The sequence below is a fragment of the Thermobia domestica genome, chromosome 10, assembly GCF_964235325.1.
Source record: "Thermobia domestica chromosome 10, izTheDome1.hap1.1, whole genome shotgun sequence".
Lineage (NCBI taxonomy): Eukaryota > Metazoa > Arthropoda > Insecta > Zygentoma > Lepismatidae > Thermobia > Thermobia domestica.
The window spans coordinates 234446001-234462928 of NC_137463.1; the positions used below are offsets into that span (position 1 = coordinate 234446001).

The 16928-nt window shown below is 34.7% G+C and overlaps 1 protein-coding gene across 2 annotated transcripts in view; it reads left to right on the forward strand.

Annotated features, from left to right (window-relative positions):
- LOC145663091 (uncharacterized) overlaps positions 1 to 16928 on the forward strand; it is a 57622-nt gene that overhangs the window by 26693 nt on the left and 14001 nt on the right. For both annotated transcript variants that reach the window (XM_081729360.1, XM_081729359.1), the window contains exon 3: positions 5426 to 5865. In XM_081729360.1, the coding sequence (XP_081585486.1) occupies positions 5426 to 5865 (440 nt within the window). The remainder of the gene's footprint in view (positions 1 to 5425; positions 5866 to 16928) is intronic.

The following is a 16928-nucleotide window of genomic DNA, read 5'->3' on the forward strand; positions in this document are numbered from 1 at the left end:
GCAACATCCAAATATAGTCTTGGCTAGACCTTTTTCCGTGGAGAAAATAGTGCGATACTCTTAATACTAATACACACAACAATCAGTGTCAAGAACTTTGAGTCACATAAATATAGGCTATTGAAATTTTAAGAAGGCATGCTTTTAGAAGAGTATATATTGAACTCTTTCTTTCAGTTTCCACAATACTATTGATTTAAAATGCATAATGGTTATGTGAATATTATGAAATCTTGCGTTTAAAAAAATAAAATTCCTCTTCCCGCTACCAGATCGTAATTGGTGATGATTGATATGATGAAATGAGGAAGGTGGAAGGAAACGGGAGAACTCCGAGGAAATTCACTGTTGTTGGAGAACCCCGAATGTGTTGTTTTTCTGCCACAAAGCCCACTTAGAGCGAGTGGGGTCGAACCAAGTGTCTGCACTCTACCACTAAGACAATGCGACTCCCTTAAAATAAGTAACAGATGTCTTTAACTGCTTCGTTGAAAGAATTATAGGTTTAAGTGTTCGTGGAGACAAAAGCTTCCCAGAATTAACTATATCAGTTTATCAAATTTGATTTACTTTATGTTCTGTTATCTTCTAACATATTACTTGACAGTATCGTGAAAGTTGTAGTACTGGTTATCCAGGTAAATGTCATATTACTTTGTTTTTTTGAGATCTTTAACTTTTTGGAAACAAAGACCGACTTTCCTCTCTATCTTCCGTGCAAGAGATGAATAGGGTGAGTCACATGTTTTCAGGAAATAGCATAATATTTTCAAATGTTATTGTTGTACCATGCTGATTTCGTTGGGCTTTTGATAAACTACTTGGTTTTGTCCCCCCAAGGAAGGGCATATTGTGAGGACATTGGAATTGGCAGTCTAAATTTCGTTTTTTTTCAAATAGTCATTTGTAATGCATCTTACGTCTATTTAAGTATGAAATATTTTTATGTAGGTGTAATCACCGTAAAATGCAACATAAATGAAACGCTAGATACTGATACGCTACAAATATTTTACAATTTACATACATACCATACCTATTAACAATTCGGGTTTCAGCAGTTTTCATCAATATCAAGTAAGAAGTAAAAGTAGAAATGAAATTTTGTTTTTTCGTGCAAACAGGCATTTAATAAGTACGAAAATAATGTCATGAACAGTATAAAATTCCAATAACTTGTCTAAAAGGTAAAAACTAATACTAATTTGCCTAATAGTATTTTTCTAAATGTCATATTTAAATAATTTGTCGACTAGATATATATGATATGCAGAGCCGGCTCTACCATATATGCAACACGTGCATTTGCGTGGAGCGGCAAGCTTGGATGGTCCGGCAAAATCTGTCATAAGTATATTATTTAAATTAAATATTTCTTGTTGGAAACAGACTTCATGATGATGGTAGTTAAATTTACTAAGCTGACCTTCTATTTGAATACTACATTCATAAATTATGTTTAGGTTGCATTAGTTTAAGGTCACATGGACAATGCTAAAGCAAATTGTCGAATAAATCCGAGCACAAATTGCTTGATTGTTGTCAAATGCAAGAATTCAATTCTCGAATAGTAGTGAATATCTGTTCCATTTAGTAAGTTATCACAGTTTTGATATGAAACTAGTCTTGTTTTTGTCAGAAACAAGTTCCTTATCATTGAAGATAGAAACAAGTTTTTTAAAACAAATTAGAAGATGTAGAAGAAAAATCAAGAAATAAAGATAAAAGAGTTAGTTGCACTGGAATTGCAAACTGATACATTGAGATTGAAGCTCGATAGTGAATTCTATAAAAAGGATTACCATCTTTCCTCTGCAGGTGTGTTTGCTTTATCTTTCACTAACATAATAGATTAATATTTAAAGAAAAAAAAGCAGACACAACGGGATTGCATTTTTAGTAAGTATTTAAGCCTTTCTGAGTGCAACTGCACTTACCCTCACCTTTGTTGTTCATGCTGGAGTAGCATACTTAAAATTATGACTTTTAAAATTTGTTCTTTCTGGAGAAAGGGGGAGGCGGCAAATTATGCCATTGCACGAGGCAACAAATTGACTAGGACCCGCCGTGATGATATGTATATACAAGACATGAATATAGGATGACTCAATTTGAAGTAATGCAGGGTGTTTCAAAATTAATATTAGAGTTTTGAAACTTTCTAGTATCTATTACAACTAACTTACAATTATAAATATTATATCAAATGAAAGAGCAACTCAAACAGTTTTGTACGCACGCATGTACATGCATTGTTCCTTCTGTCTGCCGTTAGAAAGAGCAAGTAGCAAAGATGGAGACTAGAGAGCAGAAAGCTTTTAGTGTTTAATTAAGACCGAATCTGTACAGTGCAACCGTCTGTGTGAAGAATATTAAGGAGACGCTTGCAACTACGTCCTTATGTTTGCAGTTGCTACAGGTCTAAAGCCTACAGACTATGGTTTACGTGCCAATTTCGCAAGTGAAATATTCCTGCATAACAATGAAGATTTTCTGGATCGTGTCGTCTTCAGTGATAAATCAACCTTTCACCTAAGAGCTAATGTGAGCACTCATAATGTTTACATCTGGCCGTCAGCAAATCCTCAGAAGATGGTACAGTTGAAACGAGACTCCCCTAAATTGAATGTGTTTTGTGTCATATGGCGATAAGTTTATGGGCCTTTCTCGCCTACCGAATAGATGTGTGCCGTGTGACGAATGAATCTCACATTGAACACTTGTAGCAAAGACTGTTTGAGGTGCTCTTTTACTTGATGCATTGCTTATAATTGTACGTAAAATGTAATAAGTACTACGAAGACTTAAAACCCCAAAATTTATTTTGAAACACCCTGCATTTCTCACCAACAGTGTTGGAACTAAGATGTAAAAAGGAGAGAAAATTTTCCTTATAAAGTTATTGTTTACAACAACGATATTGTTATTAGTCGAGACTATAACTACAACAACAACACGGGTTAGTAGTCAAAAAAATGTTATCAAATGTACACTCGGTGGCCCAGGTGGCCAAAGTGGCACACACGGGTGTGTCACTTGTTTAATCCGCTCCTGTGTGGACACTAATTAAGATATCGGGATATTATTCTTGCAAAATATGATTGGACTATAGTTTATCATATTAATTTCTCTTTCTTCTGGTATGGAATTTCCTTCTAAAATTTCACCCCAGTCAAAAATTCGAGAATTTTCTAATTTCGAATTTCCTTTACTTCTTTTTACCTGTAGCTTCCTTCGTTGTAGAAAGACATCCTTAAGACGTGCCAGGTAGATACCTCGGATGGATACCTAACTGTTGACATCAATTGTACGGGCCTGCGCGCAGTGTTGCCAATTAGAGAAATTAAAATTCTCCTATATTTAGGCAAAAAATGAGAAATTTTTCTTTATAAATCTGTACCTATACGTCCGAGTGCAAATCAACTTACGCCAATCAAACATTTGTCCTTACTTAATAAACGCAAGTACAGATAGTTATAATGGAGTAATTAGGGGGCGCACATAAAATTCGTATTTAGGTTCAAACCCTCGATTTTTCTAGTTTTTCTTTACTTTTCTCTTTACCGTAATATATGTTTGGTAATTAGAAGCTTTGTTCCTTAAATATCGCCATAATACTTGTAGGATGTATTACTGGTGTACCAATGTTTAATTTAAGATAATTTGCGTCTGTCTGGTAGCAGTGTTGCCAGCTACAGAAAATTTTAATTCCAGATTTTAGGGGGAAATTTTGGAAAAATTATGTTTTGTCTCTATTATTTCCCTCTTGTTGGCTATATCGGAACAAACGTACCAGTATCTGGAAGTCTCGTCTTGGCTCTACACAACGCACTATAGAAAGTTTCAATAGGATAATTAGGGAAAGTACAGTTGAGGTTTACAGTAGACCTTGTTCTCTAATTGGAAAGGTAACTGTGATTTTTTAAAAGGTAGAATGAGATATATTTTATTGACATGCTTACTTTATTAGATATCGTCACAATACTTGTAGGTTATATTAGAGGGATACCAAAGCTTATTTTAAGATAGTTTGTGTGTGTGTGTCTGATAGTAGTGTTGCCAACTACAGAAAATTTTAATTCCAGATTTTAGGGGCAAATTTTGGAAAAAAATCCCTTTTTATTTCTATTAATTCCTTCTTGTTGGCTACATTCGAACAAACGTACCAGTGTCTAACAGCCTCATCCTTAGCCTGCACAGCGCACCATAAAAAGTTTCACTAGAATAATTGGAGGAAGTACAGTTGAGGTTTATAATAAACCATGTTCTGGAAATGGTAAGAAAATAGTGAATTTCTGAGGTAGAATAAGATATTTTTTAAAAATTTCATGCTTACTTTGTTAGATATTGCCATGATACTTGTAGGATATATTCTTCAAGTACAACGGTTTATTTTCAGATAGTTTTCGTCTGTCTGATGGCAGTTTTTCTAACCAAAACAATTAATTCCCGCTATTAGGTTAAAAAATCGGAAAATTTCCCTTTTCCCCTCTATTATTACCCTCTTACTGGCTACATTGAAACAAACGTACCACTACCTCAGAGCTTTCTCTTTGCCCTACAGAACTCACCATAAAAAGTTTCAATAGGTTAATTAGAGAAGCTGTAGCCCCGGCATATTTGATTTTTGCTTCTGAGGCGTAGAAAGTGTCAAAATTTCATATGTATGACAGAATTTTTTCTTTCCCCTCTTTGAATGGAAGCCAGCGACTTCAGGATTTCACTGTACCTTGTCAACACACCAAAGATTTGTTTAGGTGACTTGAACCCATATAGCAGCAATGGTGCTAGATACAAAAAAAAAAAAAAAAAAAAATTCGGTTAGGGAATTTTTTGCAAATTTTCACCCCTGCATTTCCCTCAATAATTTCCCATCCGTTGGCAACACTGCAATGCAACTTACACCAAAAAATAGCTACATCCATTTTCTAAAAAACAAGGCCTTAACTATATCAATCGAATGAAGAGTTTTTGAGCAATAAGTCACTAACTGGAAATGTGGGAAAACGCCAAAAATGACCTGGGGCCGAAAGGAATAATCACACAATTTTGCTCGTATAGGTACAAAGAAACAAACGATTTATAAGTTACGAGGGCTTCGACTCAAGTTCTGTTAATTATTTCAATAATCTGCAACATAAATCAATAAATAATAGTTGCCAGAAAAAAAACAGACATTTGAAAAAAACATGAAAAAGAACGATGTTTTTTATTGAAAAAAACTTCACAGAAAAAAAAAACGTTTTTTTACAACACTATTTGTAACCAGAAATGTACCAAAAACTGTACAAAGTGTCATCAAAATCTGGTACGGCAAGGTAGAATTTGTTTGAAAATTGTATTGATTTGACATGGAATGGCTCGATATTTAGGGTGCTGTGTAGAATCTTCGCTTAATTATATCATTTTATTTTCATTTTTGCAGGTTATATGTAAAGTTGAAGATAATGAAATTGAGATGAATGAAGACGACGTAGGAATACCTGGAGATATATCTACAGATCCGTATCTTCTACGTTCCGCGGAGGAACATATAGGTGAAAATGTCGTACCTAAACAAGAACCTGTAAGCGATAGTGATGATGATCGAGGAAAAGCTAATAAGAAAGAGCAGGAGGAGGAGGATGAAGAGGAAGAAAGTAGTTACGATGAGGATGACGACGACGACGATGATGATGATCCAGAAGAGAGGAAATATAATATTCCTGCTTGTAATTTTGGAAGTAAAGATATTAATACGTCATTAGAACCAGCTTCTAAACACACTTCATCAATTCAACCAGGAGCAGCATCGTCCTCGGGGTTTCCGGCATTCCCTGGTAATGTTAATACGGAGTCACTTCCAGCAGCTCTAGCAGATCGAATGTAAGTATTTGACCCATAATAATAAAACGGTGATGGTGAAACAAAATTTCATATATTTAGGGTTGATCAGTATTAATCAAAGTGATTTAAATATGATGATTATTTTTTAATTTGAGATCAAATTTTATTTTAAGTATTTGTAAGTATTGTATAATACAGTTTGTATTTAAGCTCGAAACTATCCTCGCTGGATGAAAACAGACTCAGCAATGTAAGTCGAACACGCGTACGACCCTGTATGTAATTATATCCTTTAGAGTTAAACATAACACTATGTTAACGTATCTAAACAGTCGTGATGGGATCGTTAACGCTAGCTTTCTTGTAATGTGCAAGATTTGTGGATACATTATGATATGGAAAGAAAATACGGATAATACTCAAATTTGGTTTTTAGAAATATGCAGTGTCATGCATACAAAATATTATTTAGTGTTGAATGTGGATCTCTAGCGGGTTTCTGCTTTCTTGTAGTAAGAAAAGCTGTAAAAATATTGAGTGCATTTTTTTCTTACATTCAAGTGAGAGGCCGACCATACTTTCGACCCGATGTTGGTCACCCAGCTGTTCTAGTAGCTGTCACGATCCCGGTTTCATTCTCGAACTTTGAACCTCTGAGAGAATCTCGAAATTTGAACGCAATACGGTTGTTCGGAATTCACCTTAAGATGCTGACCCACGTGTTATATAGTCGTGGTGCTGAAAAAGTCCCTAAACTGAAACCAGCCAACCAAGAGGCGACTCAGTGTTATCAAGTGAAGTCATATTGTCTGTCCCTTCGTCTGTTTTTATACTGTGTGTGATAGTAATCCAAACGAAAGATCTAATGGTGAGTCCGTGGTTAAATGATTAGCGTTGTTGTCTTCTGTAATGAGAGTTCGATGTCAATAGAAGTATTTGTGAACTGTAAGTCCACGATCCTTGTCACCTTGCTGCTAAAAAGAGCCGTTGAGCTTCAAATAAATAAAATAAAATGTTAGATAAGATTTTATGGGTCAAAAATTTGAACAAAGGTTTGGATTGGTGCATTTCATATCATACAACAAACTTAAAATACAATGTAATAATTCAGTTCACTTAAGTATCTTCCATTTGTACTTTGAGTTTGCAATTATTATGATAGTAATTTGATAACAGACAGGAACACCACACATAAAATAAAATTTAAAAAATACTACTTACAAAAATTACGTATTTGATAATCAATTGCAGCCACTTTTAAAAGATAAAATATAAATATATAGCTTGTATTCTAGGACATATTATCAAAAACATTACAGATGTTTTAAAAGTTAAGTTACTAATTCGTTACAAGGTAGTACTTTGTAAAGTAAATAATATTATGCTTATTCATAGACATAGTGTGAAGATAAATTTTGTAACTAGGGTAAAAGAAATTTTGTAACTAGGGTAAAAGAACAATTGAAAAACAGGTCTTACGTCTTTCTAAACTCTTTAAAAGATAACCCATATGATATCGCAGGCATTAAGATTTAGCTAAAAGTGGAAAGTATGCTAGAAAAGGAAATAAAGGAAGCGTGGTATATCAGAACCTTAAGTTCAAGCTTAATTTGAGTGCGGGACATTTGGGCAGAAAATGGAAAATTATCAATTTGTCGACAAGAAGAAAGAGACAGACATTGCGGACCTACATTGTTAATTATTTGAGCATATATTTCATTACACCTCAATGCAAAGAAGATAGGAAAACTTACCTGTTCGTAATTTTACATTCCCGTGAAATGCAGTTCTTCATTTGGTGTTATTTCATCCCGATAGATATTACTTTTAAATAGAATTTTATTGCCTAAGTTGGGGAGAATACTATGCTACAGTACAATTTAGAGCTATTTTGTAGATTGCTGCCAGAAAGGGTGCCCTTACAAAGCGTTCCTGGAAGAAGTCCGCGATTTTTCCAGTAGTCAAATTGGACGAAGGTTATAGTGATTGGTGCAAGAACTTGATATTAGCTCCAAACATGAAGAGAGTGACTGCAATGGTTGAACCACTGTTTTGTGGAAATCTACAGAAAACTATGGACGTTCGCAGGGCAAAAGATATTCCGTAGTTTAAATATCCCCCAATTCGGATTTCTGAAGGGTAATATTGTGGGAAAAGCTGTTGAATAAGAAAGAAAGAAAAAAAATACAGATATCTAGAGGAAATAAAAATCAAGAAAAAGTTAGGAACTAGGTGGAAAGTAGTGAGGACCAAAACATGTGGAATACTTTACACATGAAGAAAAAGATGATTAGGAAATAATCTTGGGTTACAATGGTATGACTCAAGGGAGAAAGAGAAACGTCTGACGCTAGTAGCAGACATGGCTGTCGTGTACTGCGCATGCAATGAAAAAGTAGAGAAAAGTGGTGACAAAAGAGAGGAAATCATCATAGTTAGAGAAAAAAGGAGGTACGAGGGGGTGCTGATAAGTTCTTAGCTTTACTAAGAAAAATAAGACAAAATTAAATTTTTTTGATGGATTTATTCAACATACTCTCCCTTCAATTCGATACATTTTTTTGCTTCGGGCCTGCAATTTATTTAGGCCCTCTAAATAAAACTCTTTTGGTTAGGTGTCAAACCATGAGTTTACTGCTGTAATTGCTTCAGAAATGGTGGCGAATTTTTGTCCTTTCAAGTGTTTCTTTACATTTGGGAATAGGTGGTAGTCTGATGGGGTCAGGTCAGGTGAATATGGTGGGTGGTGCAAGTTTTCAAACCCTAAGCTAGCCAATTTTTGCATCGCAACATTGCTCTTGTGAGGAGATGCGTTGTCTTGAAAGTAGACAACATTTCGGGACAATTTTCCACGGCGTTTTTGCTTCAGCTCTGAGTGAAACCTTTCCAGTAATGATGCATAGTAAGCTCCGATTATGGTGTTACCTTGTTCTAGATAATCAACAAAGATTACCCCATCCTTGTCCCAAAAAACACTGGCAAGAACCTTTGAACTTGATTTTTGCACACGAAACTTTTTTGGCCTCGGTGAACCACTGTGACGCCACACTTTTGATTGTTCCTTTGTCTCTGGATCATATAAATAGATCCATGTTTCATCCTCCGTGACCAAACGTTCCACAAAATTAGTCCCTTCCTGCTGAAAACCTCTTTGGAAGCAAGCACTCTTGCACGCTTTTGATCGGCTTGCAAACATTTCGGCATCCATTTGGCAGAAAGTTTGTTCATGTGCAAATGATCGCGAATAATGACACCAACGCGTTCACGGGATATACCTAGGTCCTCTGCTATACTTTCAGCAGAAATTCGTCTGTCTGTGAGAACCATTTCATGAACATGTTCAATGATTTCTGACACAATCACTATTGATGGTCTCCCAGGGCGAGGGTCATCTTCAGTGCCAAAATGGCCTGTCTTAAATTTCACAACCCAGTTCTTCACTGTGGCATAACAAGGTGCATGGACCCCCAATGTTTGTTGCATCTCACCATGGATCGTCTTTGCAGATTTCCCCTGGAGGAAGAGGAACTTCATCACCGCTCGACTCTCAACATCGTTGAACTTGTTAGGCTGCCCTCCTATCTCAAGCACTCACCTTATTATATATATATATATATATAAAACTTAGTACCAATGTTTTAATATTTCGTCACAAATATATAGACACATGTAGCTTTCAAATAAAAACAAACATTATAAATATCGGAAGGGGGCAAAGCTAAGGACTTCCCAGCACGCCCTTGTACATGCTCAATTGTAACGGAACATGTTAATGTTGTGGAAAAACGGCAGGAAAGTAATATAGTAGGGAAATTAGTTTGGACAAAAAAACTGAGATGATCTAATGAACTTTTTGAAGTAGATCTCATTTGTAATTGATAATATTTGGTTCAACCAGTATAAGAGGAAAAGATATATATATATATATATATATATATATATATATATATATATATATATATATATATATATATATATATATATATATATATATATATATAATAGTTAGGGTGGCGCATATAATATAGCCGAATTTTCAAAATAGGTTTACATATTTATGAACCCGTAGGTTTTTTTTTTTTTCACTAGCAATAAAACGAGTTTGCTGATAAAATTAGAAGATCATATTCCAATTGGAAGACAGTGCTCAAAGATATTATATTTAGAGTGAAATCCAGAAATGGAGATTTTTGAAGTTAGTTTCAGTGAAGTACAACCGGCTAGGAAATAGTAAATGACGTGTATTTCCTAGTAGAATATCAACAAATAATGCAATAATACAAAAATCTTATATGGGAATGTAGTAGAAGAAGTAAACATGGATTAATCCTTTGAAGATGACGGCTTCAAACTGTCTACTGATTCTTCTGTCGTCTGGGTCGGAACCAACTGTCTGTTAGCTTTGATCACTTGTAGGAGCAACTGCTTTTCTTCATCATTTGTCAAAAGCTTACTGAACTCTTCAAATAGTTTGACTTCACGCTTAGCTATGTCATTTACAACTTTAAAGTTTTTGATTATTTTTTCTTCTCTAATATAATGTTGATTGCTGCTCCATTCATCCGGATGTGTGCTCAAAAAGCTTGCATTTATTTTCAATTTATCAAACAACTGGACTGATCTTTTTGAGTCAAAATCAGCCAAAATAGCTTGTTTAGTTAAAAGAGCTGTCTTCTTTTACCTTCCGGTCTGCAGGCTCGCTCTTCATCTTGTTAACAATTGTCACCTTGTCATCATTGGACACTTTATTTGAGAATAAACTCAAACCAACTAGTTGATTCGAAAGGTACCATGGGTGAGGTTTGGAGGCATTTTCACAACTTCACTTATTTCGGAATCAATGTCACGGTATTTTGTCATGTCATACCACGGGGAAGTATCTGACCAAGGAGCATTTGTAGTCATAGGTGCATCAATCTAATATTTGACATACACAAGAGCTCCAAATTTCACAAAGCATTCTGAGATTCTTCCTTTTGTGTGGTTTTGAAACCGTCTTCATCACGAAACAAGTATATTTTGATAGCGTATAACAGCTTCACCATCCAACGCGCGTGGTGTACTGCATCTGGAGCTCTCCAATGAACTTTGACTGGAGTATTGTTCAGATCAATAAAGCTCTATTACCTCTATATAATCTCTCTGGGTTGGCTCTTGCTTCCTAAGGCAACTAATAAAACACTGACTCTAGAGAGTTTAAAATCATCACTGCCAGGAATATCTCCCAAAGGCTTATAATTTTATTGGTAATGTCATGCTGTCTTGAATCTTTTGAATAACGATAAATCAGGGGAACTGGAAGCTCCAAAGTAGAAAGTAAATACTTTACTGAGAACAATTCCTAAAATGTGGTGTCTGCATGCTAGCCATGATTTTTCAACTTTGTGTTTCAGCAGAAGCTCCATTTTCAATCCTGTGTTAACTGATGTAGTGTCAAGACACATACCTGCTATCTTGTTACACAAACCCCATTCAGGTAGCTTATTATAAACTGCATTTGCGCCAGTGCCATTTACAAGTTTTGGCACACCAAGCAGTGTATCTTTATCATCTGCAGATACTAACACGGGCAAACAATCTATTTTATCAGTGCCTAAAATTTCAGGAAAAATCTTCCCATCCCAATGAACAATGATTGAATCGTCAAAAGAAACAGATTCTTTTATTCCTTCAAACACAATTTTTCTTGCTGCTTTCCTTTTGCGTTAAATAGTCCTTTGTTATAATGACAACGAACTGGGGGCATAAGCTAGTGGTGCTTCAGTAGGGGTCATTAATCTTAAGGCTTTCTTATGCGATCTAATGCAATAGTGACATGTGTGGAAAATAAAGATATTTTGCAATTGATTCAGACTGCAAATCTATACGTGAATTTTTTTTTTTAATGATGATGATGATGGCCTATATGTACTATACAGCCCTTCTTATTTATCTTTAACCAGATCAGAATTTTCTAATGAATCGTCTTCTGAATATGAAATAGTCACAGTTGGGGATGCCAGGGACGAGAAACTTGGATCTGTATCTTTTTTCTAAGTCCCCTTTGCTCCTCCAATCTTCTTTTAACCCATTCAGACCTGGCGGTCACAATTGTGTACATTAAATTTTTATTGCATTAATTCTACTGAAAGCATTGTTGTGGGCATACAGGCCGATTGTTTACATTTGTGTAGCTTTGCTTCACTGTTATACAAGTAGCTGCTGCATTCTAGTGAGTAGTATGTGATAAAAGTATTGTAAATAGTCCATGGTGTTGCAGTTTTATCAACAGGTACTACCTCGTCGATTTTATTACAATAATTAGAAGTTTCTCGTTGCTGAACTATCTTTATGAAGTGCTTGCGTGTGTTTGTGAATATCTGTTATATTTTGTGGTAAAATTACAAATATGACAAGCAATTCGTTATAACTTTATTTGTTGTTGAAATATAATGTACACAATTGTGCCCAAGAGGATCGTAATGAACAAATGCATTATCAATGAAAGCTCATTGAGTATGTGTTTTTGGGTGATAATATTAGTAAGAATTGGTTTGTTTTAGCTTCGATCGGACTTATATCAACGACATTAGACCAAAATTTTCTTATAAATTATATGGTACATTGAGTTAGTGTGTAATAGTACACGAATTAGAATCATGGATAAACCATCTGGTAGCAGCCCATCTCTCTCCACGGAGAAAATTTTAGATATGTTGGAGAAAGGTGACATTTCTGATTTCGATTTATCTGAAGATGAAACCGAGGAAGATTCACCGCTTGTAGAAAGTTTAGATGATCGGATAATAAAGCGTATTGGAGCGAATCAAGTACGTAGAAATATTTAATGTACACAAATGTGTACAACGGGACACCAATGCTATACAAAAACTAAAAATTTATATGACAGTGGAGTCCAGATGTACACATTTGTGCACATAAAATATCTGGAGAACTATGGGTAACAAAAACAAAATTTCAAGCAAAATGGCATCAGAAGACCCCAATGCCTTTAAAAACCACAACAAATAATTTTTTTCAAGCTTAAAACAAAGTCAGGTCTGAAGGGGTTAAGAATCCTTGCTTGTCTTTTTGTTGTATTTCGTGTCTTCTGATGAAAATAACCATATTTCTTTCAGTCTTTTGATCAGTTAAAAACGTTTTGTCTTCATCTACTTTGCTCGTAATAAGTGCTTCATTGTGAGCAATGTCAAATATCTTATTAAGCTGCTCTTGAAATTATGTTTCACTTTCTTTTGGGCATCGGACATTCTTCCTTTATTTTTTCAACAGCAGTCATTCAGGGTGTACTTTTTGAAGCTTATCAACACAATGTTTTGTAAGTCTAATAGGTATAGCGGCTTTTTGTCATACTGAAATTAATTCGTTTATAGCGCTGTGACTTGCATTTCTCATAGATTTTTTCATGTATTAAAAAAAAAGAAAAGAAAAAGAAAAAAAAGAAAGAAAAGAAAAGGTAAAATGGAATCTCAGAAGAACTTGCCTGTCGGCTTGACGAGTTGAAGTTGATGGCAAAACCATATTTTCACACACAGTCCATATTTCACAACAGTCACATGCAACCCAACAATCCTCACGACTAAATATTGACAGTTTTCATTTTTTCACTTTGTACAGTTTTCTTGATATTTATTTCACAAAAATAGCATCTCGAAAAAGAAATATATTATTAGACATTTATATTTTAAAAATGAACAAAACGCTATTTTCCAAATTTGAAAGACGTTGAGCATTACAGCATTGACGTACAGCATTGCCTTCTATTTCACTTAGGACATTGAAATTTTGGCAATTTACTATTTATCAGCTGTAGTAAAAACATGAAATGGTGCCCAGGGTTGTGGGATAAATTCGAATTTCTTGGGCCACCCTAATGATGGTCCTCAGTGGATGAAAGGAAATATCAAATAAATTCTGTTACGATTTAGGAGAGATTTCGGAATAGTTTAAATAACAGGAAGATCCCCTCCGAGGGCGATATCTTTGATCATAATCATGTAGCACCGAAGTTGACATTCCGCTGAAAAGTGTAGCCGAAAGAAAGTAGGAAACAAGGAGTTTGCAGAGAAAATTTGAAAGATGAGTTAATAGAGAATCAACTCGTTAGAAAAACCCAAGAAAACTACCCTGGCAGTAAAATCAAAATAGATGCCCAGAAACTATAGTCTCACGTGCGTGAAATTTTATTCTTCAGATTGTACTACATTATATATGATCTTGAGAACAATGTCCTAAACATACGAACAGAATATAGTGGTGGTTAAAGAACCATTTCAGTACATTGCATATCTCCTCCAGCAGTAATACAGATTTGTATTCTCACATGAAGACTGTAGTAGAGATTGTAGATGTCATCCTTGGGAATTGTCTCATGGCGCAGTTGGTCAAGGTACGTCTATAGGTTTAGAAACCAGGCCAGACTCCTCCAATCGAGCCTTATATACTTACTGGTAGAGGCACGGTGATTATACTAACAATGGGAATTAATGAACGCCTTGAAGAGCGCGTTGGGTAACAGGATTGGTATTTGGGTGGGCATAATTCGGTTAAAAAAGAACTTCTTCCTGATGATGCGGGAATAGCAACAAAACGAGTCGGTTTCTAGTGTTGGTGCATTGGCCAATATCCCTGTATGAACACCAGAACCGAACGATCTTGTAGGCTATGGGTTTCCACATAATTACCACTGTCATGGGCACTGTGGAAGATGTCGCCAACTTGGTCAACTATTTCTAGCATCTACAAACAACTATCTCTAGCACTGAAGTAGAATCGCCTCTCGTCATTGCTGTATGGTGACGAGCTGCATATGTAATCTTAGTGTTACTGCGAACTGTTACAGCTTATCCTAGCTGACTTACGTACGATATTGATCCTGATCTTTCTTATGGTCCGCAGTGGCAGCTCGTTTAATGCTGAGTTAAGGGATGCATCCATATACAATCTTGTTCAAGAAATCTTTGATCATCCACCTGCTTTAGAAGGCCTATTCTGGCAACTGTACATAAGAAATTCTAATACTTCAGTGGTAAATAAAGATCTCAATTGGTCAAAGAAAACGCACGGTTGATTGGTTTAATTTCATCTGTGGATAATAATATAGAGCTTTACAAATATATATATATAGATATATACTAGTTGAATATGCCCATGCTTCGCACGGGGGCTGTATTTGGAAGTCAACGCCTGTTTTTTTTTTTTTTTTTTTTTTCATTCTCTCAGCCGCGTGTATTCTCAGTCGGTTACCTTGAACATTCAAAAACCGACGAGTTATCATCATTGCGAATGGTTCATAGTTATATATTTTTTCTTTAGAAAAAAATAAAGGAAAAATGGGGAAAGGAAAAGGAATTGGAAGGGAAGGGACTGAAACCACAACAACAGAAATTAGCAACAAAACTGAACAGAAAATAAAGAAATAAAATAAAAATAAAAATAAAAATAAAATAACTAACAGAAATCAACAAAAGCTTAACTCTAATTTATGTCTTATAGTTGGTGTATATTTCTGTGTGTGTTTGGTTTGTTTTGTTTCTATGTCAGTGTGTGAAGGGCGCCTGTGGGAGTATCATCATTGATCTCAGCGACCGCGAAAACTATGGATTTGATACTAATATCGGTCATTTTGGGCTATTTTTTTCCATGTCTCGGTATCCCCCTGCCTCCTTGCTGACTCCCGGCCCGCATAAAATTGTAACTAAATTTGCAAGTCATCGCTAATGGAAGTATCACCATTGATTTTAGCTGTAAACACACGTTTTCATTTGTTATGTCTTAACATCAAAATAAATAGAATCCTGGCCGAATTAAGCCAATTTTGAGACGCTCTTTTTACGTCATAAAAGAAATCTCGAAAACAAATCAAAATCTTGGATGGTATGGCCAATTTTGTAACGCGCAGTTACATCGTTTACAAAAAAAAAAAAAAAAAAAAAAAAAAAAAAAAAAAAAAAAAAGGAATTTTGACAAATTCTAGCTAAATAAAAAATATGAGCCCAAAGTCTAAAGAAAGAAAAAAATAATCTCTAATTTACATACGCAACGGAATTTAGAAGGTAATTCTCAGGTTCTTGCTAAAATAGTAGACCAACGATGAGACTTTAATCACTGTTCCATCTAGCACATGTTCGACACTAACTTAATATATATATTTATTATTATCATCTAATCTGCAATTTAATTTTTAGTAGGACTTTCTAAACTCAAATCATAAATTCAATTTGGAATTATTATTTATTGTTTCAGATTCAGAATCAAATTACATTTTAGAAATATTGAAGAAAAAATTATGCTTTTTCAGATAAATTTGTTTTAAATGTCTTGACTCGGCAATATTTCCATTTTACATTTTATCATTCCATAGATTATTGTAAACATATTATTATTATAGCAAAAATTGTATCTCAGTAGCTTCCCGGTACAAAGAAGAAATAAACACATATACATTGTAAGTAGCCTTCTTCGGAAGGTCAAATAAAGTTACTCTTCACTGTACTATATTCATAATGTTATAACATTTCATACAGTAATGATTATCATAATTCTAAATTGATCCATTAATCTTTCACTAAGAAATACGAAAATGCGAGAGATTAAAACAGAAAAATTAAAATTTCAACGTTCCGTGCACTTCTGTCACATCTTACTCATATGTCCCAATTACATATTACATTATCATTTCATTTACAATGTAAATTTTATATTTGTAGCATATTCTTAACTTGGCCTACATAATGAGCCATGGGACAACACTTTCAACATAACAATTACTACTATTAATGAAGATGCAATATATACAGATGATATGAAGAAGAAAGAATAAAAAAAAAAAAAATCTACGATATGTGACAGAGTTAGCACTTTCTGATTATAATCCAAACATAATATTTTTATTTCATGGATCAATATACTGAACACAAATAGTATTTGAAGAGTGACAAGTTGACCTAACATAACCTTACCGGAAGCATTCTCTGAGACTATTATTTTTAGTTGTACCGAATTAAATATATCAGAATCAAAATAGTGAATTGTGTATAGTTTACATATAAAAGGTTTGGAACAGTGTTAGCATAGAGGTTAGCTGAAACCCTGGGGTGAAT